This window comes from Rhinoderma darwinii, chromosome 3 (genome assembly GCF_050947455.1).
Source record: "Rhinoderma darwinii isolate aRhiDar2 chromosome 3, aRhiDar2.hap1, whole genome shotgun sequence".
NCBI classification, from domain to species: Eukaryota; Metazoa; Chordata; class Amphibia; order Anura; family Rhinodermatidae; genus Rhinoderma; species Rhinoderma darwinii.
The window spans coordinates 262,298,173-262,326,164 of NC_134689.1; the positions used below are offsets into that span (position 1 = coordinate 262,298,173).

General features: G+C 38.4%; 1 protein-coding gene across 3 annotated transcripts; it reads right to left on the reverse strand.

The window, feature by feature from the left end:
* Positions 1-8,652: 8,652 nt before the first annotated feature.
* On the reverse strand, positions 8,653-20,073 carry COMMD4 (COMM domain containing 4). Of its 3 annotated transcripts, none has more exons than XM_075855179.1 (8): positions 20,006-20,073; positions 17,462-17,533; positions 14,073-14,138; positions 13,946-13,985; positions 11,716-11,835; positions 11,497-11,539; positions 10,777-10,947; positions 8,653-9,230 (listed from the first exon to the last, which is right to left on the reverse strand). In XM_075855179.1, the coding sequence occupies exons 1-7, from the start codon at positions 20,006-20,008 to the stop codon at positions 10,797-10,799; spliced, it is 495 nt and encodes a 164-aa protein (XP_075711294.1). In that variant the 5' UTR covers positions 20,009-20,073; the 3' UTR covers positions 8,653-9,230; positions 10,777-10,796. The 3 variants fall into 3 exon arrangements, with proteins under 3 accessions (XP_075711294.1, XP_075711293.1, XP_075711292.1); XM_075855178.1 differs by having other exon boundaries at positions 11,497-11,544; XM_075855177.1 differs by having other exon boundaries at positions 11,497-11,577.
* Positions 20,074-27,992: the final 7,919 nt, after the last annotated feature.

Genomic DNA, 27,992 nt, shown 5'->3' on the forward strand with positions numbered 1-27,992 from the left:
CTCCTTTGTACTAGAAAATATTTTAGGCACCATGTTAGGTTTGAAAAGGTCTTGTGGTGCCAAAACATAGGGAAAACCCTTAAAAATACATAATTTTGGAAACTACACCCCAAGGAATTAATCTAGGGGTATAGTAAGTATTTTGATCCCACCGGTTTTTGTTTTTTTTTGCTAAAGTTCTTTGAATTAAGCCATAAAAATGAAAATCTACATTTTTTTTCCAAATAGGGAAGAAGCGCCATTTGTCTTTTGGAGCTCAAATTTTGCTATAATGGTTTTCAGTCCCATGTCGCATTTGCAAAGCCCCTGAGGGACAAAAACAGGGGAAATCCCGCAAATTGACCCCATTTTGGAAATTACACCCCTGGAGGAATATATCTAGGGGTATAGTGAGCATTTTGACCCCACACATTTTTTTGCAGAATTAATTGGAAATGGGCTGTGAAAAGGAAAATCTAAATTTTTTGTTTCCCATAAAATTTAGATTAAGCTTACATTTTTTCATTTTCTCAAGGGCTAAAGAAGAAAAAGCACTCCAATATTTGTAAAGAAATTTCTCCTGCGCATGGCAATACCCCATATGTTGACATAAATTGCTGTTTGTACCCAAGACAGGGCTTAGAACTGAAGGCGCATTATTTGTCGTTTTGGAGCTCAAATGGTTTGCAGCACCATGTCACATTTGCAAAGCCTCTGCGGGACCAAATCGGTGGAAACCCCCCAAAAGTGACCCCATTTGGTAAACTACATCCCTGAAGGAGTTTATTAAGGGGTATAGTGAGCGTTTTGACCCCACTGTTTTTTTGCATAATTTAGTGTAATTATGCTGTGAAATTAAAAATGCAATTTTTTTGGGATAAGACTTGGACATTTTCAATTTTTACAAGGAATAAAGGAGATAATGCACCCCAACATTTGAAAATCAATTTCTTCCGATTACGGCAATATCCCATATATGGTAATAAACTGCTTTTTAGACACACGGCCGGGCTCATGAGGGAAGGAGCGACATTTGGCTTTTGAAGCTCAAGTTTTGCTGGAATAGTTTTTGGGTGTCCTGTCTCATTTGCAAAGCCCCTGAGGGATCAAAACAGTGGAAACCTCCAAAAATTTACCCCATTTTGGAAACTAAAGCCCTCAAGGAATTTATCGAGGGGTATAGTGAGCATTTAGACCCCACAGTTTTTTTGCTGAACTTAGCGGAAATAGGCCGTGAAAATGAATATCAAAATTTTTACACTAAAACGTTGCATTTTTTTTATTTCCACAAGGGATAAAGGAGAAAAAGCACTCCAACATTTGTAAAGCAATTTCTCCCGATTACGGCAATTCTCGACATGTGGTCATAAACTGCTGTTTGGACACACGGCCGGGCTCCGAAAGGCAGGGGCGCTATTTGGCATGCAGATTTTGCTGATTTGATTTTTGGGCGCCATGACGCATTTTCAAAACCCTGAGGTACAAGAGTACAGTGGAAGCCCCCAAGAAGTTAATAAAAGTTAATCAATAAATAATATGTACCTCAAAATGGTGCTATTAAAAAATACAACTTGTCCCGCAAAAAACAAGACCTTATACAGCTATGTTGACGCAAAAATAAAAGAGTTACAGCTCTTGGAATGCGACGATTGAAAAACGTAAAAAATAGCTTGGTCATTAAGGTCTAAAATAGGCCATTAAGGGGTTAAGTCCTGTGAAACGCCTAAAGGGTTAAGATACTTTCTTAATGCGGTTTTGAATACTTTGTCGGGTGCAGGAGGTGATTTATGGGGACTTTCCAATATATAAGGCCCTCAAAGCCACTTAAGAACTGAACTTGTCCCTGAAAAAATAGCCTTTTGAAATTTTCTTGAAGATGTGAGAAGTTGCTGCTAAAGTTCTAAGCCTTGTAACGTCCTAGAAAAATAAAAGGACGCTCAAAAAATGATGCAAACATCAAATAGACATGAGAAATGTTAACTAGTGACTATTTTGTGTGTTATTACTATCGGTCTTACAAGCAGATACATAAAAATTTAGAAAAATGCTAATTTTTCCAAGTTTTCACTCAATTTTGGCGGTTTTAACAAATAAATATTGAATTTATCGATCAAATTTTTTCAGTAACAAAGTACAATATGTCATGAGAAAACAATCTCAGAATCGCTTAGATAAGTAAAAGCATTCCCAAGTTATTACCACATAAAGTGACCCATGTCAGATTTTAAAAAATAGGTTGTGTCCACAAGGCCAACACTGTCTATCTCTAAGGGGTTTAACCCCTTAGCGCACCAGGACGCACCGGTACGTCCTGCATTGAAGTGCTTTAAGCCACAGGGACGTACCGGTGCGTCCTGGCTAAAAACTGTCACCCTGTCAAAGGACAAGGTGACAGAACTGTGCCGTCAACGGTTTATGACAGTTGATCGGCACAGTAAGACGGCTGGGGACCATTCACAGCAGTCTCCTGCCGGCGATCGCTGTGATTGGTCAGTCAAAGCAGACTGACCAATCACAGCTCTATGACGTGTGTATGTGATGACGCTGGCTCAGAAGCTGAGCCAGCGTTATCACCGCCGGGAATCAGCTGTCCGGTCCTGGCCGTTGCAGAGGGGCGTCGGAGCTAGGCTCCGATCCGGCCGATTAACCCCTTCGATGCATCGATAAACGTGATCGATGCATCGAAGTGGCTTGTAGCCTGTCGGCAACCACGATGGTTGCCACGGGTGCGGGTGTCAGCTGTTTATCACAGCTGACATCATGCCCTAACGGCCAGGACCGGAGCAAGGCTCCGATCCGGACGATTAACCCCTTAGATGCAGCTATCGCTACATCTAAGTGATTAGATCGTACCCTATGGTTGCTAATGACAAAAATCGGCACCCGCGGGTGTTCCGATGGTTGCTATGGCAACCATAGCCTAACAATCGCTTCCTAGTACGGAAGCCTATTAGGCCCCGCCGGGAGGCGAAGCCTAATAGGCTTGCTGTCAGTGAATAGCTGACAGCTCTAATACACTGCACTATGTAGGTAGTGCAGTGTATTAGAATAGCGATCAGGGCTTCATGCCTTCAAGTTCCCTAGTGGGACAAAAGAAAAAGTTAAAACAAGTTAATAAAAATGTTGTAAAAAAGTAAAAAAAAAAAAGTTTAATTTTAAAAAACTCTATAACAGCCTTTTTTCCTATAATAAGTCTTTTATTATAGGAAAAACCAAAAAACATAAAAAAAAGTACACATATGTGGTATCCCCGCATCCGTAACGACCCAAACTATAAAAATATCATGCTATTTTACCCGTACGGTGAACACCGTAAAAAAATTAAATAAAAAACTATTCCAGAATCGCTGTTTGTTAGTCACTACCCCTTGCAAAACAGAATAAAAAAAGGGATCTAAAAGTTGCATGTACCCCAAAATTATACCATTAAAAAAAGGCAGCCCGTCCCGCAAAAAACAAGCTCTCCCACCGCTTTTTTGACGGAAAAATAAAAAAGTTATAGCTCTCAGAATATGGTGACACCAAAAATACATTTTAAACAAAAGTGATTTTATCGTGCAGACGCTGCAAAACATAAGAAAAACTATATATATATTAGGGATGCACGGTGCATCGAAACTTCGATACTGTTTCGATACTGTGCATCCCTAAACGGTTCGATACCGCTATTTCCTGTATTTCGATACTGAGCTGCGCAGCCGCACAGCTCAGTATAGTAACACATGAATGTATGGGAGCGCGGCTGCGGCTGTGAAATTCAGCCACAGCCCCGCTCCTGAGTCATGATAAGTTTGCGGGGTCAGGATGATGCAATGCGGCCAGCGCTGCACTAATGAGCGGCGGCACTGGAGACAGAACATGGCGGGCGCGCTACAAAACACCCCCATGTTCTGTCTTCAGTGCCTGAACTGCCGCTCATTAGTGCAGCGCCGGCCGCATCACCTCATGCTGACCGCGCGCGCACTTCCTGTCAGGAGCGGGGCAATGGCTGTATTACACAGCCGCAGCCCCGCTCTATAACGGCGGAGATCAGAGAAACCGCTCATCTCCGCCGTTATTCCCCTGAATGCTGCGATCACAGCTGACTGCAGCATTCAGGGGAAAGTGAGAAGGGGGGATGCCCCTGGATCGCGTCACAGGGAATTCCTGTGACGCGATCGAGGGCCATACCATATATGGGCAGACAGCCCAGGGTCTATTGACGGACCCCAGGGCTGTCTTACCATATTTCATGTTGTTAGGACATACCCAAGTATGTCCTAACAACTGCCTGTGTATTATCCGTCCACAGGTTAATGTACTGGCACATATCTGATATATGTCAGTACATTAAAGTTTAAAAATAAAGTAAAAACAAAGTATTGTTAAATTTTAAAAAAAATACACCTTCACCTTTTTTACAATAAACATTAAAATAAGTCTCAATACATAAAATACACACATTCAGTAATGGCGCGGACAACAATGTTTTTGCATCATTTATGATGTGTACGCTGTAAAAAAATGAAATAAACACGGCTTTCATTCACTTATTAATGTGAGGCGCGAGGTGCGATGAATTTACCCTCCATGTTCCTCACATTAATAGTAATTAACCCCATCATGTACCTCGCACATTAACCCAATATGACTGAGAAACATGATGGGATTAATTACTATTAATGTGAGGTGCGTTCAAAATTCATCACACGTCGCGCCTCACATCAGAAAACGGAAGATTTTTTTTTTTATTACTGTTGGCAAAAGTATCGAAATTGGTATCGAAATCGCAATACTAAACGAAGTATCGGTATCGAAGTCCAAATTCTGGTATCGTGACATCCCTAATATATATGGTATCGCCGTAATCGTACCGACCCGCAGAATATTGTAAAATTGTCATTCATAGCGCATGGCGAACGCCGTAAAAAATGTAATAATAAAAATCATCAGAATAGCAGGTTTTTGGTCACCTGGCTTGCCAAAAAAATGAAATACAAAGTGATCAAAAAAAAAAATCGCATGTACCCCAAAATGGTACCAATGAAATCTAGAGATTGTCCCGCAACAAATAAGCCCTCACCCAGCTCCGGGGGAGAAAAAATAAAGACGTTTTGGCTCTCAGAATATGGCGATGCAAAATGTGCATAGTGTCCAAAAGCGGATAAGATCGGGCACCATTTATCAGTGCGACACCGGCCACATATCTGTGGATAATTATTTATTTACCCCATTATTATACTCTCTTATTATACCCCTGATGTTCTCCACACAGATTACATATGCCCCCACATCATAACTGAAATACCAGCAAAACCCCAAACAAAACAACTAGCGAGCAAAATCCACGCTCCAAAAGCCAAATGGTGCGCCCTGCAGCGTGCCCAATCAGCAGTGTACGTCCACATATATGGCATCACCATACCCGTGAGAACCCGCTTAACAGTTTGAGGTATTTGTCTACAGTGGCACGAACTGGGCACAAAATATTGTGCACTAAAATGGCACATACCTGTGGAAATGTGCAATTTTCACTTTGCACCATCCACTGAGCATTCATTTCTAATATAAAAAAAAACAAACCTGTGTGGTCAAAATGCTCACTACACCCGTTAATAAAATGCCTTCAGGGGTGCAGTTTCCAAAATGGGGGTCACTACTTGGGAGTTTGTTTTACTATTTGACCCCAGAGCCCTGCCGTTGTGGGCTAATGCTGCGTAAATCACCAAAATAGGTCTCACATGCGCCTTTCACTCCTAAGCCCTGTCATATGTCCAGGCAAATGATAAATGCCTTGAGGGGTGTAGTTTACCAAATGGGGTCACTTCTAAGGGTTTTACACTCTACTCTGGTACCTAAGAGCGCTCTGCAAATGCGACATGGCGCCCCTACACCAGTCCAGCAAAATCTGTGCTCTAAAAGCCACATGGCACTCCTTCCATTTTGAGCTCTGCCATGTGCCCAAACAGCAGTTTAGGGCCTCACATTGGGTATTGCCGTACTCGGGAGAAATTGGGTAACAAATTATGTGTTGTTTTTTCTCCTATTACCCCTTGTGGGAATTTTTTTTTTCCATTTTCACTGCCTGATTCTAATACAATCTATGAAACACCTGTGGGATCAAAATGCTCAGTACACCCCTAGATGATTACCCTGAAGGGTAAAGTTTCCAAAATGGAGTCACTTCTCAGGGGTTTCTACTGTACGGGTACCTCAGGGGCTCTGTAAATGCGACATGGCGCCCAAAAAACAATCAACCAAAATCTACATGCCAAGTAGCACCCCTGCCATTCTGAGCCCTGCGGTGTATCCAAGCAGCAGTTTATAACCACATATGGGGTATTGCCGTACTCGAGAGAAATTGCTTTACAATTATTGGGGCGCTTTTTCTCCTTTATTCCTTGTGAAAATGAAAACAATTCAACATTTTAGTGGAAAGAATGTCGATTTTCATTTTCACTGCATAATCCCAATAATTCAGCAAAAAAACTGTGGGGTCAAAATGCTCACTATACCGCTAGATAAATTCCATGAGGGGTATAGTTTACCAAATGGGGTCACTTTTGCCGGGTTTGCACTATTTTGGCCCCTCAGTGGCTTTGCAAATGTGACATGGGGCCGCAAACCATTCCAGCAAAACTTGAGCTCCAAAAGTCAAATGGCGCTCCGTGCTTTCTAACTTCCGCCATGTGTCCAAACAGCAGTTTATTACCACATATGGGGTATTGCTGTGCTCAGTAGAGTTTGCTTTACAAATATTGGGGTGTTTTTTCTCCTTTATCTGTTGTAAAAATGAAAAAATCTGAGCTAAAACTACATTTTATTAGAAAAATTTAGATTTTCAATTTCACGGCATAATTCCCATAGATTCAGCAAAAACCGTGTAGGGTCAAAATGCTAACTATACCCCTAGAAAAATTCCTTGAGGGGTGTAGTTTCCATAATGGGGTCAATTTTGGGGCGTTTCCACTGTTATGGTCCCTCCAGGGCTTTGCAAACACGACATGGCACCGAAAACCATTCCAGCAAAATCTGCGCTCCAAAATCCAAATGGCCCTCGTTCCCTTCTGAGCCCTGCCGTGGGTCCAAACGGCAGTTTATTACCACATATGGGGTATTGCCGTAATCGGGAGACATTGCTTTACAAATGTTGGGGGCTTTTTCTCCTTTATTCCTTGTAAAAACAAAAAGATCGTATGTTTTTTCAGAAAAAAAGTAGATTTTCATTTTCACAGACAAGTTCCAATAAATTTAGCAAAAAACCTGTGGGCTAAAAATGCTAATTATACCCCTAGAAAAATTCCTTGAGGGGTGTAGTTTCCAAGATGGGGTCACTTTTGGGGGGTTTTGGCACCACAAGACCTCTTCAAACCTGACATGGTGCCTAAAATATATTTTAATAAAATAGAGGCCCCAAAATCCACTAGGTGCTCCTTTGCGTCTGAGGCTGGTGTTTCGGTCCTTTACCGCACTAGGACCACATGTGGGATATTTCTAAAAATTGCAGAATCTGGGCAATAAATATTGAGTAGCGTTTCTCTGGTAAAACCTTCTGTGGTACAGAAAAAACTGTATTACAAATGAATTTCGTAAAAAAAAAATTGAAATTTGTAAATTTCACCTCTACTTTGCTTTATTTCTTGTGAAATGCCTAAAGGGTTAAAATTTCTGAATGCTGTTTTGAATACTTTGAGGTGTGCAGTTTTTAAAATGGGGTGTTTTATAGGGGGTTTCTAATATATAAGGCCCTCAAAGCCACTTCAGAACTGAACTGGTCCCTGAAAAAATAGCCTTTTGAAATTTTCTTGAAAATGCGAGAAATTGCTGCTAAAGTTCTAAGCCTTGTAACGTCCTAGAAAAATAAAAGCACGTTCAAAAAACGATGCAAACATAAAGTAGACATATAGGAAATGTTAACTAGTAACTATTTTGTGTGGTATTACGATCTGTTTTACAAGCAGATACATTACAATTTAGAAAAATGCAGATTTTTGCAAATTTTCTCTAAATTTTGGTGTTTTTTACAAATAAATATTGAATTTAACAAAAATTTTTCAATATCATAAAGTACAACATGTCACGTGAAAACAATCTCAGAATCGCTTGGATAGGCAAAAGCATTCTGGAGTTATTACCACATAAAGTAACACATATCAGATGTGCAAAAATCGGCTGTGTCCACAAGGCCAAAATAGGCTTAGACCTTAAGGGGTTAAAGAAGTCTCAATACATAAGATATACACATATTTGGTATCATCGCGACCATAATGACAAATTTATAGTGTCATGTATGAGGTTTACGCGGCTATAAAATAAAAACTGCTTTTTCGCTTATTAATGCGAGGCACGAGGTATTATGAATTTTGAACCTCCATGTGCCTCACATAAATTGTAATTAACTCGATCATGTACCTCACACATTAACCCAATGTTGTCCATTATGACTGAGGAACATGATGGGGTTAATTACTATTAATGTCAGCATACGGAGGTTCAAAATTCACCACACCTCATGCCTCACATCAGAAAATGGAAGAACTTTTTTTTTATTATTATTGTTGTTGGCAAAGTATCGTTTTGGTATCGAGTATCGAAATACTACATGAAGTATCGGTATCGAAATCCAAATATGACACGAAAGGGTATTCGGAAAGGGACTCCAAAACCAAGCAAACACTTTAGGTTACCAGTAAATATTTGTATTCATTTCAAAAGACAACTTTATATTAAAAGCAGAATTGTACATATTAGGAAACTGGAAAACATCTGTTGACATGCGACCCGGGTAACAAAACATAACTAATGAGAAATAATAATTACATATTGTCCAGGGCGAAGACATGAGACAAGACTCAAGGTTATGATGTAACTATTTTCTGGGATAAAATATCGGTTGAAAACAGTTGGAAGTGCAGTGGCCAGTCAGGGAAGAGTTTTTTTTTTCCAGAAGTGGAATTCTGCTCCTCCGGAATCATTGAAGATCAGAGTCTGATATATCCCACAGAACAGTATGAGATGTCTTGCTCAAACTCTATACAATCCCAAAATACCAAAGTGCATGTGTACAAAACTGCACAGTATGCCACAAAAGTCTGTATAATCCAAAAGAATCCAGCTTTCACAAGTTGCAAAATAATTTTTCTGTGGATGACAGCTGTCAGGAACCAAGCGGTTTTTAGCAGAATTCATGATCTCCTATACATTAAGAGTGGCTACTGGCCAGACTCTAGCTCAGTTTAGAGAGTTCATTATCTCAAGAGCCTGTTTCAGTTCTAGGAATAGAAGAGAACTTCATAAATCAAAGCGAGTAAACAAAACATTTACAAAAACAAAATTAAGAGAACTTTCCTGTTAAATATGAAATGCCACTAGTTTAGGCTCTGTTCAGACTAGACTAGAATGCTTTACCATATCCCTCAGTTGGGATCCATTCTTTTATTGGTGAATAAAAACCAGAACGGATCTGCTGAACAGAGCCTTAGGCACCAGATAAATAGCAGCTAATCTGGGATACGACTTTAAACATTACAATAATGTGAAATTTCTCAAAATCAGAAGCAGTAGGATCAGCAGAAATAACAGATTGGGGCCCCATGCACACGACCGTATTTTTTCCGTCCGTAAATACGGGTCCTTTGTCACCTGTATTCCACCCGTATTTACGGACCCATTTTATCGGCTATACTGCACTAATCGGCAGCCCCTTTTCTTAATCAGTGCTGGGTAAAGAAGGGGCAGCCTCTTCATGCAGAGTTTCCGCAGCGATAGAAAGAAAAAGAAGTTCATACGTACCCCGGCCGTTGTCTTGGTGACGCATCCCTCTTTTGACATCCAGTCCGACCTCCCTGGATGACGCGGCAGTCCATGTGACCGCTGCAGCCTGTGACTTGATGCAGCGGTCACATGGGCTCAAACTTTATCCCGGGAGGCCGGACTGGAGGAAGAAGCAGGGAGTTCTGGGTAAGTATTAACTTTTTTGTTGCGGGTTTTTAGAAATCTATATTGTGAGCATGGTACTCACTGTGCAGGGTGCTGAAAGAGTTACTGCCGATCAGTGCAGCCCCTTCTCTCTATACAGTTCTGATCGTTTAACTCTTTCAGCACCCTGGACAATGACTATCCCCTGACGTTGCTTAGCAACGCTCCCGTAATTACGGGTGCACACACGTAGCCACCCATAATTACGGGAGCCCCATAGACTTCATGGGCCTGTCCGTGCCGTAATTACGGCCTGAAATAGGACATGTTCTATATTTTTCACCGGCCCGGGCATCTTCCCGTAAGCAAACGGGAAGGTACCCATGGCCAATAGAAGTTTACGGGCCCGTAATTACGGGCGTTTGTGTGTGCATGGGGCCTAAGAGACACACTAAAAAATAAAAAATAAAACACAAAACATGTCACCAAGTCTCTCTACCTTTACAAGTGATTTTTATATAGTTTTGATGACTGCCCAATAATTCAGACTACTTCATAAATCCATTTAATGCCAAATTAAAGGAATTTTACGGTTTTATTTATATGATGGAAAGGATATGTACATAGATTCCTATAGCATATTCTACGTCTATGAAAGAGCGCAAGTACACTAATAACCACGCTCCCAACCAGAACTCAAATGGCCAGAGTACAAGTATGTATATTACGCGTAGTGCGTTTACAGATATTTGTTAACCGGTGTAAGCCTTCTCACATATAGAATAAAACAAGGTAAAATACTTTATTTTCCACATCTAACTTTGTTTTTCTCATTTGTTTCTTGCAACAAGTCGCAAGGAAAGGTAAGGTTGTTACCATGTCATGTCAGTATCATCTTACCTGTCAACAAAACTCTTAATTTACTGGCAGACATAGTTACGCTGATAGGTCTGGAGACAGCAGAATCTTTCACACACATGTTTAGATGGACAACCGGCTCGTTCACCTCCTGTAGTATACTGGAGCTGAGGGTCTGGTCTACTCGCCAGCTCAGGGAAGATAAGCGTGATACTGCAGGTGAAAAAAGGACAGCTATAAACATATGAAGGGATGGAAAAACATCTATAATAAGTAAAACCAACAATCCATTAAACTTACTAAAGTAGCAAATTGGAGAGAGTAAATGATGAGCAAAGCAAACATTATTTCATAATGGACATTTATATATAGTGTCCACTATGCTGGCATAGGAAAAACACTGGACCATTTTTTTTTAAAACCAGATTTTAAGGACAAATTCCCACATACTGTTCTCACATGCAAGTCTAGAGGCAGATCAACTGGAAAAATAAGCATATTATATACTGGTCTATTTGTTTTTTTAAATTTAGAGGGACACATATAGTGACAAACAGCACAAAGACCATATGGATGACACAATGCAAAAGTGACACTTCTAATAGATCTATATAAACACATAGGGTGAAATTATTGCAAAGCCTGAGGACACAGATACTATTTAAGGTAGTGGACATGCTGCAACGGAGATAAGAATGCCTATGGTCATACACAAGAATATAGGACAACTAGATATTTAGCAGAACACCGCAAAATACTCACAGCGGAGGCTGTTTTCTTTCAGCGTTTCTTGTAAGGCAGTTTGCTTCTCTTCATAAGTGCGGCACAAAGCGACAGCATGTTTTGTGAAAAAACGGGAGAGAAGTAGATATTTCACTGAACTTTTGTATACAGCATGCAAGACCTACGGATCTTACGAATATGACAATGGATAAAATGCTAAGAATAGTTATTAGTACACGAATAGACCATTTTACTCACCTCTTGGAAGACCCAGCTGTTGAAGTTCACTGGACAGGTTGTCACCGCTTACATTATGCTTGGCAGCACTTGAGAGAATAAAGCAGAGGACAGCAACTGTGGCTTTGATGTCACCCGACTCTGCAGGAAAAAAAAGAAAGAAATTGAAGCCTTGTGATTATTATAGGTTTTCGCTAAGCACGTACTTATGTAAGAATTAGGCCAGAAGTCTTATCTATTGTCTTTTAAAGAACATGAAAAACATCAGTGTTATTTTATTAGCCAGCAATTTTGCCATGTGGTCAATGCTTGCAGTTCTATGGCCGTTGCTTGGATTCTTCTTCTACGTGACAACAATTCCAGCCTTTGCTGTGGCCTTGTTCAGCCTTGTCATTACGATAATGTGTGGATTTAAAATTACTCTCCACATCAATGTCCCATAAAAAATGGCTACAACAGTGACAGTAATTTGGGTATAAGCGTGCACATTGATTTGGATTCACATTATGTCTGTATTACAAGGCCAGAGGGGAGGTGAAAAATACTGTCATTTGGAAAGAGGTGCAGAGAAGCTGTAAGTGCCAGACTTGAGATATCAAAGCAGCAAAAGAGCAAGCTGTAAAATAAAAATAAAAATTGTCACCAACTTCTTACAATGCAACATTGATAGAAGGAATTGTATTCGGGACACTCTTGGAATGTTTAACATAAATTTATTTCGATTTTTATTTGTATTGTTCACTTCTCCTATGGACTTATTCATTTATTTATCGTTTCCATATGCATGCATTTTGCTCTTCACGGTCTCAGGATGCTTGACACCGTCCCCTCCTTTTTTCATTACCCAATGTTGTACTTGTCTCATATATATTTTCTTGAATGCATTTCCATGTAAATCTATAGATCATACATCCTGTATTTATTTATGGAATCTGTATAGTATACTATAATCACCTATATATGTTTATTTCTTGCCCGACGAAGGTCTCACGACCGAAGCGTTGCACATGTAGCCACTGGCATGACGAAAAAAATAATCAAAATAAATTTACGTTAAACATTCCAAGAGTGTGCCGAATACAATTCTTTCTATCTTGAACTGGGTTGGCACCCTATTCCGAGCACCCGAGAAAAACTAGTGCTGTCTGAACAAAACCACACACCTACAATAAAACATTGTCAATTCTATTATTCTGAACTTTATCTGTTGATCCATGGTTCTAGGTTGTGTAAATTTAGCATTCTGGGACATTACAAGAAATAATGTGGGGAAAAAAGTGAAACAGAATTGTAACATGAAGTGTCGAAATTTAAAGGAGCTGGAGAACCCTTTTCTGTAGGTTTTAGAAAAGAATATAGGTTGTCATAGAGAAGGTCATCCGCATGAGAAAAAGTCCCCTATTAGCAAAAAGCAGCTACTCCGCTTGAGGACTCGATGGGACCATGTATTACCTTGGTCAACAATTTATTTCAATTTACGGGTTAGGGCTTCTTCCAGTGATGAAAAGTCGATCACCAAAGGTCTAGCCACTTACACTCCTGGCTTGCAGCTGTCATCACTGGGCGAAGCTACGGCACAGGCAGTTGCATTTAGGTAGGGGTGTCTGAGAAAACCCATTTAAAAGATGGTGCAAAGTCCATTTGTCTAAATGATTTGTTATTTATTCTATATAAATACATCCAAATTATCTTCTCTTTAAAGGCGATGTACACCTTTGAAAGCGATTTTTTTTTTTTTAAATAAACATGTCTATCAGTGTATTTAATGCAACTTTCTGATTAGTTTTTCTTCAAAATTATTTTTACTTTTTGAGATACAACTGCTTTGTATTCCGTATGAGACCTGAATCTGTCAGGTCAGCGGGACTGACGGGTTCAGTGTCAGCGGGTCTCCAACATGCAGGATCCAACTGTAATCGATTTAATCTAAATTATGAACTTAGATGTGGTCAGTAACAGCACAATCACATCTAAGTTCTCGTCAGTCCCACTAAGTTTCCGTTATACAGAATACAAAGAGTAAAATACATTTTTAATACAATGTAATTACAAAGTTGCACCAAACACAGAGTTTATTTAAAAAAACAGAAATCTCTTTTGAAGGTGTACATAGCCATTAAAGGCTAAATTATTGATTATGTGCAAACAGCCATTCATGTATAACCTGACAATGTTGGAGGATTATCCATATCAGTGTTGTAAGAAAATTAAAGAAATAATAATGTTCACAATACACAGTGAAGTATCTCACCAAAGCGAGCATCTGCAGTTAGCTTCAGTATCTTTTCATACTGTTAAATACACAAGTAGAGATCGGTTAGTCAGTCCACCAATATCATCAGCATGAAACTAATTTCTCGTCTTGCATTAACACTTACATCAACTGCTTCTCCCAGCTGTTCCTTCAGAACTTGGGCACAGATCAACTTCAATTTAACAGAGGACTGAGAAAGGAAATAAAAGACCATGAAAATATGGAGAGGTGGACGGAGACCGAAGCACTCCTTGAATACAGACAACTATAAATTATTTGGGGGTGGAGGCTATGCAAACATAAAAAAGGCAAGGCACAAAATCTGCCTCATCTAAATACAACACAAAGTCATGCACACTCAATGCTTCAGGAATCTAATATTTACACTACTTTTTTCCCCGCAAGATTGACACTCGAAAGTAATGGATGGCTCGGAGAGGGCCATTAGGGATAGAATGAAAAAGGTTGTTAATAATAAATACAGATATGGAACAGGTTTACTATAGGAATAAAAACAAGTTAGCCAAATATGGAATCTTTGGAGACAATCTATATCAACTAAAGAGAGGATCTTGTTGAATAACAGAATTGGGTAAGACAAGGAGGTTACGTATTCATTTAACTCTATTTTTTTTTTCTTTGCAAGAGAGGGGGAAGGCTGGGCTATGCTTGATTGGCAGCTTGATGCGATGCATGGTGATATCTTGGTACATAATGTATATTGCTATTGTTGAAGGAAAAAATTAGAAAATAAACTTCTTGCACACCATTTACAGTACATGAACTATAATATGTTGAAGATTACCTAACACTAACTCTATTGCTGAAAACTTACTTACTCGGCTTCCACTGGGGATTCAACCTCCCAATACAGCGGGTCCAGTATTAATGAGTATGGTGCCCAGGCTGTGAACTCCTAGCCAGGAATTATTTTTATTTTTATTCTTTATTTACATGACCTAGACGGTCCATTTTCACAGCATAAGGGATACAGAGTACAAAGAAACAGAAAAGAAATACAAAGGCTCTAAACAGGTTGAATAAATCAGTACAATAGTCCCTGCACACATAGGGTGTATGAGGCAATATACAAATAGCTAATAACACTTGGAGTAAAGTATTCAATATGCAGGGCGAGATAAAGGACTAGAAGAAAGGGGAGAGGAAAAGAGGAGGTAGGAAAGAAGGAGAGAAAAAAAAAATAAAAAAAAAAAGGGGGGGGGGGGAGGAGGAGGGATTGTAGAACATCAGGGTGTAGTATGCCGCTTCGCTATGGCGGACTCTTAATCAGGTTGTTGGTCAAGACTCATCACACGCAGGATGTCTTTGTAGGAGTCAGAGCTCTGAAGGCCTATCCAGGGAGCCCATATTTGATAAAACTTCTTATATGAGTCATTGGGAGAAGAGGTTAAGTTTTCTCATGTGCATGAAATCATGTGCTGAAGAGATCTCCAATGACCCAAGGGCGCGAGGTTAGGCAACCGAGACATTTCAGCAATAGAGAGCTACTCCGAACCACTCAGGAAATGGGATGCCCTAAATTTCCCGGAGGCGAACCATGATCGGAATACTGAATCTTTCAGACCTGAAGGGAAGAGTGGGTTCCCCAGAATGGGGTACATTGAAGAATGGACTGGGAGTAGGGAGGACCTCACTGAAGGTATAGAGCAGCATAGTAGTGTAGGGCCAATGGTAGGGTGTTGGCGAAAAGGTTTGAGTTGATGACGATCTAGCCAGTCAGGACTACTTCTTCCCTACTCACTCAGATCCGATCCAAGAGAGCATTTTATTATGCAGGAAGCAGGACTGTAAAAGGTATGGTTCTAGAAGATGACATTTCTGACGGGATAAACGCCCATGCACGTATCCCCTGATCTTGCAGAGGCAGAATTTCCATGCCAAATTAAGAGTCCAATATTTGGCTACAAATTGACATTAATCTCCATCAATATTAGTATTCAGCAGTTTTATAAAAGAGCACATGATTTATGCAACTTCATCACCTTAATACCAGAGCTTCTAAACTTTTTCTACAGGGGCCTCACCACCACTGGTCGCACGCCATGCCAGAATAAAAATGTTGCTTAATTTACCTTTCATTTGTCTCCTGAACAAAGTAGAACAAGTAGTCAATTTTGTTGCTGAACCAGAGTCTGATGCAGACAAATGTTCACACTGAGTTTTTTGAAGGAGGAAAATTCCTCCTGCAAAAACTGCTCCAGACGGTTTTTGCACAGTGGTTTGACAAAAACTCGTCAAAACACTCATCGAGGCGTTGTTTTCCTCTTTCTGACTAATTGAAATGGCGTTTTGGAGGTGGAAACCGCCTCAAGATGGGTCATGACGCTTCTTTTTACCGTGACGCCGATTTTTTACTTTCGCTAAAAAAACTCGTCCAACTCCCATTGAAATCAATGGGAGGCATTTTCGGGCGGTTTTTGAGGAGTTTTGCGGCGCGGTTTCCGCGTCAAAAAACTCGACAAAAAAACCCAGTGTGAACAGGGCCAAAGAAAGGATTGCGTAGCTTATAATTACTTCTATAAAAACTGGCTCCCCAGCCGTACCTCACCGTTTCAGAAGCTTGTGGCTCTATATCAAACTGAAAAGGACATGAGGAATGTGGATTGTGAGTTGAGCTCTGTTAGTCACCTGCTTTCAGCATTTCTTATATCCTTACTGTGTCCTTTTTATTGTTATACAGAGTATACAGTCACTCACGACAGAAGAGCTTTTAAAGGGAACCTGTAAGAAGGATTAAAGCCACTATACCAGCTGCCGTTATTCAGCTGGGGTTCCAAACCCGCCCAACTCAAAAACGGCTGTTTTGGTAATAGTTAGTAAAGTATCTTACTGAGAGGAGTCGGGAATGGCATCGAGCGCATGCACATTGCGCAGATGAAGCCCAGGACAGTACACAGTGAATGGGCAGTGAAGCGAGGCGGTCTTGTGTTTTTGGCTTCATGTGTGCAATGCAAATGTACCGATGTTGCCAGACTTCTTACCTGGACTTTTTTTTGTAAGTTGCATTTCACTTTACTAACTATTTCCTAAAGTTTAGGTTTTTATTTCAGGTAGGCAGGTCTGAATACTAAACCCTTGCTGAATAATGGCATGCTGGTGGTTTAGTGGCTCCAAACCTACTGTCGGGTTCCCTTTAAGGGGTTGAAAAAGTTTGACTGGAGCGAGTCCAACGATGCTGACAATGGTTTCCCTGGTTTCAGTTCTAGATAGAAAGGGGGCCACATATGTGCGATCAGTCTGCACTGAATTGAATGAGAAATATGGAAACAGTCAAGCATGCTTGCTCAGCTATTTAATTATCTCCCATCATGTCTATGGAGAGTGGCTGCCACGGCAGCTGTAATGCCCAGAGTGCAGGAGCGTCTCTCTATGCCCAATATCAGGTTGGGCGGGAGAGTACAACTGGAGGGACACTTTAAGAGTTAATTGTGGGAAAAATCCCTTAATGCTTTTACTCCACATTTCACAGCTAAATATCAAAGTATACTCAACTATTTTAGCCAATGTGCTAATCTCTGCCAAAACCCAGTCAGGGCAATCCAGATCCCCACAGAACCGGAACCTCTGTAAAGAAAAATCAGCAAAATATATTGAGAACGTAGACAACTAAAAGATATAAACCTAATAAAACAAATGCATGCAAACAGAGTTATAGGCCTTATCAAATTTATGGAAACAAATGGATCCATTACATAAGAAGTTTATGCAACTTTCTAAGTGTTTCAATTCCTCACCATTTCCAAGAACTCTACTTGCTGTTAGTGAGTTGAAACATTCTTGTTTAAATATAGATGCTGAACACCTGTATGGTCTGGACAATTCTGTTGTGCTATTAGGCCCTGTTTACACAGAGTATTTTGACAAGCTTTTTGGAGCGGAAACCGCTCTGCAAAACTCGTCAAAAACCGGCCGAAAATGCCTCCCATTGATTTCAATGGGAGGCGGGGAAAGAAGGGATATGCCCTAGGGACATGACGGGAGAAAGAAGGGACATGTCTTCGCGCGTTTACGCCTCTGACCTCCCATTGACATCAAGGGGAGGCAGAGAAAGAGTATTTCGGTAAGTTTTTATCCCATAGCACTCAATGGCCGCGGGTGAAAAACGTGGCGAAAATCGCGGCAAACGACGTGCAGGAAGGACAAAATCTGCCTCAAAATCCCAAACGGAATTTTGAGGCAGAATTTTCCTCCTGCAAAAAAACTCTGTGTGAACGAGGCCTTAGTCGGAAACCGCGCCGCAAAACTGGTCAAAAACGTCCCGAAAATGATTTCAATAGGAGGCGGGGCGGATTTCTCCTGCGAGCGGTAAAACCGCCTCCCATTGATTTCAATACGAGGCGGGAGAAAGAAGGGATATGCCCTATCTTCCAGCGTTTACGCCTCTGATTTCCCATTGACTTCAATAGGAGGCAGAGAAAGAGTATTTCGCAACGTTTTATGCCCGAGGCGCTCAATAGCCGCGGGCGAAAAACGCAGTGAAAATCAGCATGCAGGGAGAGGAAAATCTGCCTCAAACTTCCAAACGGAAATTTGAGGCAGAAATTACGCCTGCAAAAAACTCAGTGTGAACATAGCCTTACTGTGCTGGCACTTCTTTATTTAAATACACTTCTTCATGCAGGGTGGCACCACGGTGTACAGGGGCGGACTATATGTTCACACTGAGCTTTTTGCAGGCAGCAAATTCTGCCTGTAAAAATCAGTTCCAGTTTTTTGGAAGTGGTTTTGCACTACAGGCGTTTTTTTACGCATTTTTTTTAACCTCTTTCTTCAACAGGCAGTGGGAAAAAGTTTTTTCCGTCTCCCATCGATTTCAATTGGGGTTTTGAGGTGGAAAACGCCTAAAGATGGAGCATGTCACCTTTTTCCCGTGAGAAAAAACGCCTCAAACGACCGTAGCGTTTTTGACGTGTTTTTTGTCGCGGGTTCCCGCGGCAAAAAACTCCAACTGCTATTAGGGAGAATAGGGAGGGTCCCGCTTTGACCACAGAAGGTGCTAAAACAAGTATTTCACACAGTGCGGATTTGTTTCAGATTTTGCATATATTTTTTAGGCTAAATGGATCAGGGAGAGCAGACCCATCAGACCTTCCTTTATATATTTCGCTTCCTTTTATGTTCCATTTCTGGTTTTGGCTTAAAAAAACCACACGTAAAATCTGCAGCAAATCTGGACTGTGTGAACAAGGCCTTACCCAGCTCACATTTTCTATGTCTCTCATAGATTACATAGACCTGGATTCATCCTTGTCAGCCAATCACAGAGCCTGTATGATTATCTGAGCTGCTCTGTGATTGGCTGATAACGCAGTATTTGTATGCCTGAGCAGAGTACAGACAGATAAAAAAAGAATCAAGAGGAAGGTGTCCTGCAACCTTCAGTACAGGTTATTAACCCCCTCACTACACAACACTAGTGCACCAGAAGTATTCTCATTAACCCTTTCACTGCCCTAGCCCACCAGGGAAGTTACAATGACAGCGGAAATTTAGACTATCTGGATGTTTTACAGAGACATGGTTAACATTGTATTTCCGTCAAGAAATAATTCTTGTGGTAGTACCTCTATGCTTCCATAAGGGTCCTGAAAGCCATCCAGCCTATAGTGTGGCTTCCGAAAAGACAACTAGCTACCCGCCCCTGTATATAGTGTGGTGTATATCACATATACAGTGCATATTAAATCCTAGTTGTGTAGGGGAGGGGCATCTTGCAGCTATTGCACTCAATTAACTATTTGTCAAATATTTGACAAGTCATATGTCATTACTATGATGCATTCTCAGTTGATTTTCGTTAAAATGCTACCATTTTAAGGAGGAAGACTAGCAAACTAGAATCTAAACTGAACCAGATCATGCCTACAGATCACTCTGCATGATGTCCACATCTCCGGTCACATTTACAAGGCACACTCCCGTTATCTAACGCTGCGGTTACTGCACGAACCCGTTTAACAATCACGTGACCATAAAGTGGAGACATCTACATAGTACAAAACGTCATTTATAACCAGGATCTAGGACTAGGCTCACCATGTCGCCGGAATCCGGAGCCTCTTTAGTCAGCTGACCAGACCGCGTTCATATGATCTTCAACAACTCTCCTTTAAATAAACTTTATTTACACGAGCAACAGAGACATTCCTACAGTTCTGAGGTAGATTCTGAGCGCTATCATTTTATAATAATACTAGCTGTCCTCAGCACCGTGTATCACAACATATATACAATATTATCAATTCCCAACCATGGTTATCTGGGTTCTGAAATGCCCTATGGAGCCTTATTTCTTTGCAATGTGTAATGTGCAATAACCCCAGTTTTTTTTTTGTGTGTGAAATTGCATCAAAAAGAATAGCACTCAGGCTGAATGGCATAGTTATCAAGCTGCAATTCACGTACAAACCCTGAATAGCTTGGTTTAGTAGCTGCACCATATTCCTCATAATCCCATACAGTAGTAACAATGTAACTAGTATATTATTCCTCATAATCCCATACAGTAGTAACTATGTAACTAGTATACTATTCCTCATAATCCCATACAGTAGTAACTATGTAACTAGTATACTATTCCTCATAATCCCATACAGTAGTAACTATGTAACTAGTATACTATTCCTCATAATCCCATACAGTAGTAACAATGTAACTAGTATATTATTCCTCATAATCCCATACAGTAGTAACTATGTAACTAGTATATTATTCCTCATAATCCCATACAGTAGTAACTATGTAACTAGTATATTATTCCTCATAATCCCATACAGTAGTAACAATGTAACTAGTATATTATTCCTCATAATCCCATACAGTAGTAACAATGTAACTAGTATATTATTCCTCATAATCCCATACAGTAGTAACTATGTAACTAGTATATTATTCCTCATAATCCCATACAGTAGTAACTATGTAACTAGTATACTATTCCTCATAATCCCATACAGTAGTAACAATGTAACTAGTATATTATTCCTCATAATCCCATACAGTAGTAACTATGTAACTAGTATATTATTCCTCATAATCCCATACAGTAGTAACTATGTAACTAGTATATTATTCCTCATAATCCCATACAGTAGTAACTATGTAACTAGTATACTATTCCTCATAATCCCATACAGTAGTAACTATGTAACTAGTATATTATTCCTCATAATGCCATACAGTAGTAACTATGTAACTAGTATATTATTCCTCATAATGCCATACAGTAGTAACAATGTAACTAGTATATTATTCCTCATAATCCCATACAGTAGTAACTATGTAACTAGTATACTATTCCTCATAATCCCATACAGTAGTAACTATGTAACTAGTATATTATTCCTCATAATGCCATACAGTAGTAACTATGTAACTAGTATATTATTCCTCATAATCCCATACAGTAGTAACTATGTAACTAGTATATTATTCCTCATAATCTCATACAGTAGTAACTATGTAACTAGTATATTATTCCTCATAATCCCATACAGTAGTAACAATGTAACTAGTATACTATTCCTCATAATCCCATACAGTAGTAACTATGTAACTAGTATACTATTCCTCATAATCCCATACAGTAGTAACTATGTAACTAGTATACTATTCCTCATAATCCCATACAGTAGTAACTATGTAACTAGTATACTATTCCTCATAATCCCATACAGTAGTAACTATGTAACTAGTATACTATTCCTCATAATCCCATACAGTAGTAACTATGTAACTAGTATACTATTCCTCATAATCTCATACAGTAGTAACTATGTAACTAGTATACTATTCCTCATAATCCCATACAGTAGTAACTATGTAACTAGTATACTATTCCTCATAATCCCATACAGTAGTAACTATGTAACTAGTATACTATTCCTCATAATCCCATACAGTAGTAACTATGTAACTAGTATACTATTCCTCATAATGCCATACAGTAGTAACTATGTAACTAGTATATTATTCCTCATAATGCCATACAGTAGTAACAATGTAACTAGTATATTATTCCTCATAATCCCATACAGTAGTAACTATGTAACTAGTATACTATTCCTCATAATCCCATACAGTAGTAACTATGTAACTAGTATATTATTCCTCATAATGCCATACAGTAGTAACTATGTAACTAGTATATTATTCCTCATAATCCCATACAGTAGTAACTATGTAACTAGTATATTATTCCTCATAATCTCATACAGTAGTAACTATGTAACTAGTATATTATTCCTCATAATCCCATACAGTAGTAACAATGTAACTAGTATACTATTCCTCATAATCCCATACAGTAGTAACTATGTAACTAGTATACTATTCCTCATAATCCCATACAGTAGTAACTATGTAACTAGTATACTATTCCTCATAATCCCATACAGTAGTAACTATGTAACTAGTATACTATTCCTCATAATCCCATACAGTAGTAACTATGTAACTAGTATACTATTCCTCATAATCCCATACAGTAGTAACTATGTAACTAGTATACTATTCCTCATAATCTCATACAGTAGTAACTATGTAACTAGTATACTATTCCTCATAATCCCATACAGTAGTAACAATGTAACTAGTATACTATTCCTCATAATCCCATACAGTAGTAACTATGTAACTAGTATACTATTCCTCATAATCCCATACAGTAGTAACTATGTAACTAGTATACTATTCCTCATAATCCCATACAGTAGTAACTATGTAACTAGTATACTATTCCTCATAATCCCATACAGTAGTAACTATGTAACTAGTATACTATTCCTCATAATCCCATACAGTAGTAACTATGTAACTAGTATACTATTCCTCATAATCCCATACAGTAGTAACTATGTAACTAGTATACTATTCCTCATAATCCCATACAGTAGTAACAATGTAACTAGTATACTATTCCTCATAATCCCATACAGTAGTAACTATGTAACTAGTATACTATTCCTCATAATCCCATACAGTAGTAACTATGTAACTAGTATACTATTCCTCATAATCCCATACAGTAGTAACAATGTAACTAGTATACTATTCCTCATAATCCCATACAGTAGTAACTATGTAACTAGTATACTATTCCTCATAATCCCATACAGTAGTAACTATGTAACTAGTATACTATTCCTCATAATCCCATACAGTAGTAACAATGTAACTAGTATACTATTCCTCATAATCCCATACAGTAGTAACAATGTAACTAGTATACTATTCCTCATAATCCCATACAGTAGTAACTATGTAACTAGTATACTATTCCTCATAATCCCATACAGTAGTAACTATGTAACTAGTATACTATTCCTCATAATCCCATACAGTAGTAACTATGTAACTAGTATACTATTCCTCATAATCCCATACAGTAGTAACTATGTAACTAGTATACTATTCCTCATAATCCCATACAGTAGTAACAATGTAACTAGTATACTATTCCTCATAATCCCATACAGTAGTAACTATGTAACTAGTATACTATTCCTCATAATCCCATACAGTAGTAACTATGTAACTAGTATATTATTCCTCATAATCCCATACAGTAGTAACTATGTAACTAGTATACTATTCCTCATAATCCCATACAGTAGTAACAATGTAACTAGTATACTATTCCTCATAATCCCATACAGTAGTAACTATGTAACTAGTATACTATTCCTCATAATCCCATACAGTAGTAACTATGTAACTAGTATACTATTCCTCATAATCCCATACAGTAGTAACTATGTAACTAGTATACTATTCCTCATAATCCCATACAGTAGTAACTATGTAACTAGTATACTATTCCTCATAATCCCATACAGTAGTAACAATGTAACTAGTATACTATTCCTCATAATCCCATACAGTAGTAACTATGTAACTAGTATACTATTCCTCATAATCCCATACAGTAGTAACTATGTAACTAGTATACTATTCCTCATAATCCCATACAGTAGTAACTATGTAACTAGTATACTATTCCTCATAATCCCATACAGTAGTAACTATGTAACTAGTATACTATTCCTCATAATCCCATACAGTAGTAACTATGTAACTAGTATACTATTCCTCATAATCCCATACAGTAGTAACAATGTAACTAGTATACTATTCCTCATAATCCCATACAGTAGTAACTATGTAACTAGTATACTATTCCTCATAATCCCATACAGTAGTAACTATGTAACTAGTATACTATTCCTCATAATCCCATACAGTAGTAACTATGTAACTAGTATACTATTCCTCATAATCCCATACAGTAGTAACTATGTAACTAGTATACTATTCCTCATAATCCCATACAGTAGTAACAATGTAACTAGTATACTATTCCTCATAATCCCATACAGTAGTAACAATGTAACTAGTATACTATTCCTCATAATCCCATACAGTAGTAACTATGTAACTAGTATACTATTCCTCATAATCCCATACAGTAGTAACTATGTAACTAGTATGCTATTCCTCATAATCCCATACAGTAGTAACTATGTAACTAGTATACTAGTCCTCATAATCCCATACAGTAGTAACTATGTAACTAGTATACTATTCCTCATAATCCCATACAGTAGTAACAATGTAACTAGTATACTATTCCTCATAATCCCATACAGTAGTAACTATGTAACTAGTATACTATTCCTCATAATCCCATACAGTAGTAACTATGTAACTAGTATACTATTCCTCATAATCCCATACAGTAGTAACTATGTAACTAGTATATTATTCCTCATAATCCCATACAGTAGTAACTATGTAACTAGTATACTATTCCTCATAATCCCATACAGTAGTAACTATGTAACTAGTATATTATTCCTCATAATCCCATACAGTAGTAACTATGTAACTAGTATACTATTCCTCATAATCTCATACAGTAGTAACTATGTAACTAGTATACTATTCCTCATAATCCCATACAGTAGTAACTATGTAACTAGTATACTATTCCTCATACTCCCATACAGTAGTAACTATGTAACTAGTATATTATTCCTCATACTCCCATACAGTAGTAACTATGTAACTAGTATATTATTCCTCATAATCCCATACAGTAGTAACTATGTAACTAGTATATTATTCCTCATAATCCCATACAGTAGTAACAATGTAACTAGTATACTATTCCTCATAATCCCATACAGTAGTAACTATGTAACTAGTATACTATTCCTCATAATCCCATACAGTAGTAACTATGTAACTAGTATATTATTCCTCATAATGCCATACAGTAGTAACTATGTAACTAGTATATTATTCCTCATAATCCCATACAGTAGTAACTATGTAACTAGTATATTATTCCTCATAATCCCATACAGTAGTAACAATGTAACTAGTATACTATTCCTCATAATCCCATACAGTAGTAACTATGTAACTAGTATACTATTCCTCATAATGCCATACAGTAGTAACTATGTAACTAGTATATTATTCCTCATAATCCCATACAGTAGTAACTATGTAACTAGTATATTATTCCTCATAATCCCATACAGTAGTAACAATGTAACTAGTATACTATTCCTCATAATCCCATACAGTAGTAACTATGTAACTAGTATACTATTCCTCATAATCCCATACAGTAGTAACTATGTAACTAGTATACTATTCCTCATAATGCCATACAGTAGTAACTATGTAACTAGTATACTATTCCTCATAATCCCATACAGTAGTAACTATGTAACTAGTATATTATTCCTCATAATCCCATACAGTAGTAACTATGTAACTAGTATACTATTCCTCATAATCCCATACAGTAGTAACTATGTAACTAGTATACTATTCCTCATAATCCCATACAGTAGTAACTATGTAACTAGTATACTATTCCTCATAATCCCATACAGTAGTAACTATGTAACTAGTATACTATTCCTCATAATCCCATACAGTAGTAACTATGTAACTAGTATACTATTCCTCATAATCCCATACAGTAGTAACTATGTAACTAGTATACTATTCCTCATAATCCCATACAGTAGTAACTATGTAACTAGTATACTATTCCTCATAATCCCATACAGTAGTAACAATGTAACTAGTATACTATTCCTCATAATCCCATACAGTAGTAACTATGTAACTAGTATACTATTCCTCATAATCCCATACAGTAGTAACTATGTAACTAGTATACTATTCCTCATAATCCCATACAGTAGTAACAATGTAACTAGTATACTATTCCTCATAATCCCATACAGTAGTAACAATGTAACTAGTATATTATTCCTCATAATCCCATACAGTAGTAACTATGTAACTAGTATATTATTCCTCATAATCCCATACAGTAGTAACTATGTAACTAGTATATTATTCCTCATAATCCCATACAGTAGTAACTATGTAACTAGTATATTATTCCTCATACTCCCATACAGTAGTAACTATGTAACTAGTATATTATTCCTCATAATCCCATACAGTAGTAACTATGTAACTAGTATATTATTCCTCATAATCCCATACAGTAGTAACTATGTAACTAGTATATTATTCCTCATAATCCCATACAGTAGTAACTATGTAACTAGTATACTATTCCTCATAATCCCATACAGTAGTAACTATGTAACTAGTATATTATTCCTCATAATCCCATACAGTAGTAACTATGTAACTAGTATATTATTCCTCATAATCCCATACAGTAGTAACTATGTAACTAGTATATTATTACGTTACTCTAAGGGCTTGTCCACACGCAACGGAATTCCTGCAATAAAATTTCTGCAGCAATCTCATTGAAAGTCAAAGGCTTTCCGCTGCGGCAAAGACGCACCATTTCCTGCGGTTTTTACAACAGAAAACGGTGTGTAAATTGCTGCGTTTTTCCCAATGTTAGGAGATGGAGACCTCTGAAAAACGCTGTGATCCGAAAAATAGGCACCGCAGGTCAATGTTGGCTCGGAAATCTGATTTGTTAAATCTCATCCTCTATGCTGCTACTGCATTCTGCTGCTTTATTTCCTGCCGGAAAAAACACGGCAATTCCGTTACGTGTGTACGAGCCCCTATAGTTCTAAGTTAAGAAGTTAAGACATGTGCGCGTGTGTTTTATATAGGGAAATTAGACTGTGATCCCTGTTGGGGACAGGGACTAATGTCCATGCTGACAACCTATGCACAACGATGCGGAGTATGTTGGTGCTCTCTACTGTAAGCAACAGTGAATAATTGAATAGGGCCCCCCTGTATCCATTATCAGAATTATTTCCTTTGTGTGAAGTAGCAGGGGTCAGGGGGACCAGTGGGAGGAGGGGCGCTAAGGGGGACTGCTCTACATTCAATGTCTTGACTAGTAGCGACTGACCTATTTTGGGCCTTCCAGGAGTTTTCCCATAATTAATATCACCTATCTAACGAATAGGTGAAATATATCTTATTGGCGGGGTTCTGACCGCTGGGACCCCCACCGATCTTGAGAATGCGCTTACCTGGTTGCCCCTGTGCACCCCATATGAATGGAGCGGTACTGCGCATGCTCGGCCAACGCTCGATCCACTTTCTATGGGGCTGCAAGAGATAGCACTTTGCTCTCAAGTGTACTAAAAATAAAAAAGTACAAAAAAAATGTTTTATAAAAATTTCAAGTTATATGAACAAAAAATGCCTTTTTCCCCTTCTGAAGTCCTTGATAATTGGGAGTAAATTAAAAATATCACATAATTGATCCCGTGGGGTGAACGCCGTTATAAATTAATAAACAATGCCAGAATTGCTTATTTTTGGTCACCTTGCTACTAAAAGATGGAATGAATAGTAATCAAAATGTCACATGTCCCCCATAATGATACCAATAAAAACTACAGCATGTCCTGCAAAAAAAACAAGCCCTCACACGATTCCATATAAAAAGTAAAAAAGTCTTGGCATCAGAATATGGCCACACAAAAATATGATTTAGAAAGTGTTTTTATTGTGTAAAAGTAGTAAAGCATAAAAAAAAACATGTCAA

Bases quoted from the DNA above. Each gene is read 5' to 3' on its own strand.
- COMMD4 (XM_075855177.1), bottom strand. The intron at 10,948-11,496 runs GTGAGTATTTTG...TTTCACCTGCAG, and splicing joins GAAAGAAAACAGCCTCCGCT to TATCACGCTTATCTTCCCTG. The intron at 9,231-10,776 runs GTAAGATGATAC...TTCTATTCCTAG, and splicing joins ATTAAGAGTTTTGTTGACAG to AACTGAAACAGGCTCTTGAG.